This window comes from Micropterus dolomieu, unplaced genomic scaffold (assembly GCF_021292245.1).
Source record: "Micropterus dolomieu isolate WLL.071019.BEF.003 ecotype Adirondacks unplaced genomic scaffold, ASM2129224v1 contig_3620, whole genome shotgun sequence".
NCBI classification, from domain to species: Eukaryota; Metazoa; Chordata; class Actinopteri; order Centrarchiformes; family Centrarchidae; genus Micropterus; species Micropterus dolomieu.
In genome coordinates, this window is record NW_025732610.1 from 1 (window position 1) to 1,527 (window position 1,527).

Sequence of the window (1,527 nt, forward strand, 5' to 3'; positions counted from 1 at the left end):
GTGTCAGCGGTAGCAGAGTAGGAGCAGTGTCAGCGGTAGCAGAGTAGGAGCAGTGTCAGCGGTAGCAGAGTAGGAGCAGTGTCAGCGGTAGCAGAGTAGGAGCAGTGTCAGCGGTAGCAGAGTAGGAGCAGTGTCAGCGGTAGCAGAGTAGGAGCAGTGTCAGCGGTAGCAGAGTAGGAGCAGTGTCAGCGGTAGCAGAGTAGGAGCAGTGTCAGCGGTAGCAGAGTAGGAGCAGTGTCAGCGGTAGCAGAGTAGGAGCAGTGTCAGCGGTAGCAGAGTAGGAGCAGTGTCAGCGGTAGCAGAGTAGGAGCAGTGTCAGCGGTAGCAGAGTATGAGTAGTGTCAGCGGTAGCAGAGTAGGAGTAGTGTCAGCGGTAGCAGAGTAGGAGTAGTGTAGCAGAGTAGGAGCGGTGACAGCAGTAGCAGAGAAGGAGTAGTGTAACAGAGTGGGAGTAGTGTCGGCAGCAGCAGAGTGAGAGTAGTAGTGTAGCACAGTAGGAGCAGTGACAGCAGTAGCAGAGCAGTGACAGCAGTAGCAGTTGTATTATGATAGTTGTGGCAGTAAAAAACTAGCAGTAGTACTAGTAATACTTTATTGTCCTGTCTGTTTGGGTCACAGCTGATACTTAACACTATCTCATGTTAAATGATGCTTCTTGATATACTGATTAGATATGACAGCTGACAGATGAAGGCCGAGGACAGACCCTTTTGGCATCTGACAGGAGCAGCACATATAGAAGGCCTGGATCACAGCACTGAGACGATTGGCTGTCATAGAGATGACGTCCTCTCCGTCTGTTTCCATGACGATCTGAGGGTCCAGCAAGGAGGGGAGCTTTGGCGTGGAGCCGGAGTGGTCAACTTCGCACTGTTTGAGGAGCAGAGAGGCTATTTCGCTGCTTGAGGAGGAACCTGGGTTCTTCCTGTTCCTGTCCAGCTCTTTGGAGATGAGCACCAGCCACTCATCCAGGGAGTGCCACAGCAGCTCCAATGGCTGCAGAGAGAAGGACAGGAGGTGAGAGGCTCTTAGGAGCAAAGAGAAAACAAAGGGCTTGATCAATGAACACATTACAATTGAGGAGTCACTTTGACCTTCAGGGTGTCTGCAGGTTCTACAAATCTTTATATTCAAAGCTTTACCACCTTTTTTGTACCACTTGACTCCATAGATGAACTTTGGGTCATTGTGTAACTTAAACTGAAACTTTATTTTGAAACATAAGTCATTGTGTTTTAACGCACCCCTCCACTCTTCCTGTAACCGATATCACATGGCAGCGTTGTGCGTACTATGTCTGAATATACTATGGGGCGGCTGTGGCTCAGGACGTGGAGCGGGTTGGCAGAGTAATCAGAAGGTCGGCGGTTCAATCCCAGCTCCCCCCAGGCTGCAAGATACAAGATTCATAAACTGGTGGCTGTTCCGCCAGTGTGAATGTTAGTTTCTGTTTGAGCACTTAGGCTCAGTGTATGAATGTGTGTGAATGGTTAATGTGGATGTAGTGTAAAAGTGCTTTGAGTGGTC

General features: G+C 49.6%; 1 protein-coding gene across 1 annotated transcript; it reads right to left on the reverse strand.

Moving 5' to 3' along the window:
• Positions 1 to 636: 636 nt before the first annotated feature.
• On the reverse strand, positions 637 to 1,390 carry LOC123964611 (E3 ubiquitin-protein ligase HACE1-like; the record flags this gene model as incomplete). Its single annotated transcript, XM_046041485.1, has 2 exons — positions 637 to 996; positions 1,245 to 1,390. Coding segments are annotated over 2 exons (506 nt in total), but the record flags the coding sequence as incomplete, so codon positions are not given.
• Between the last annotated feature and the right edge of the window lie 137 nt (positions 1,391 to 1,527).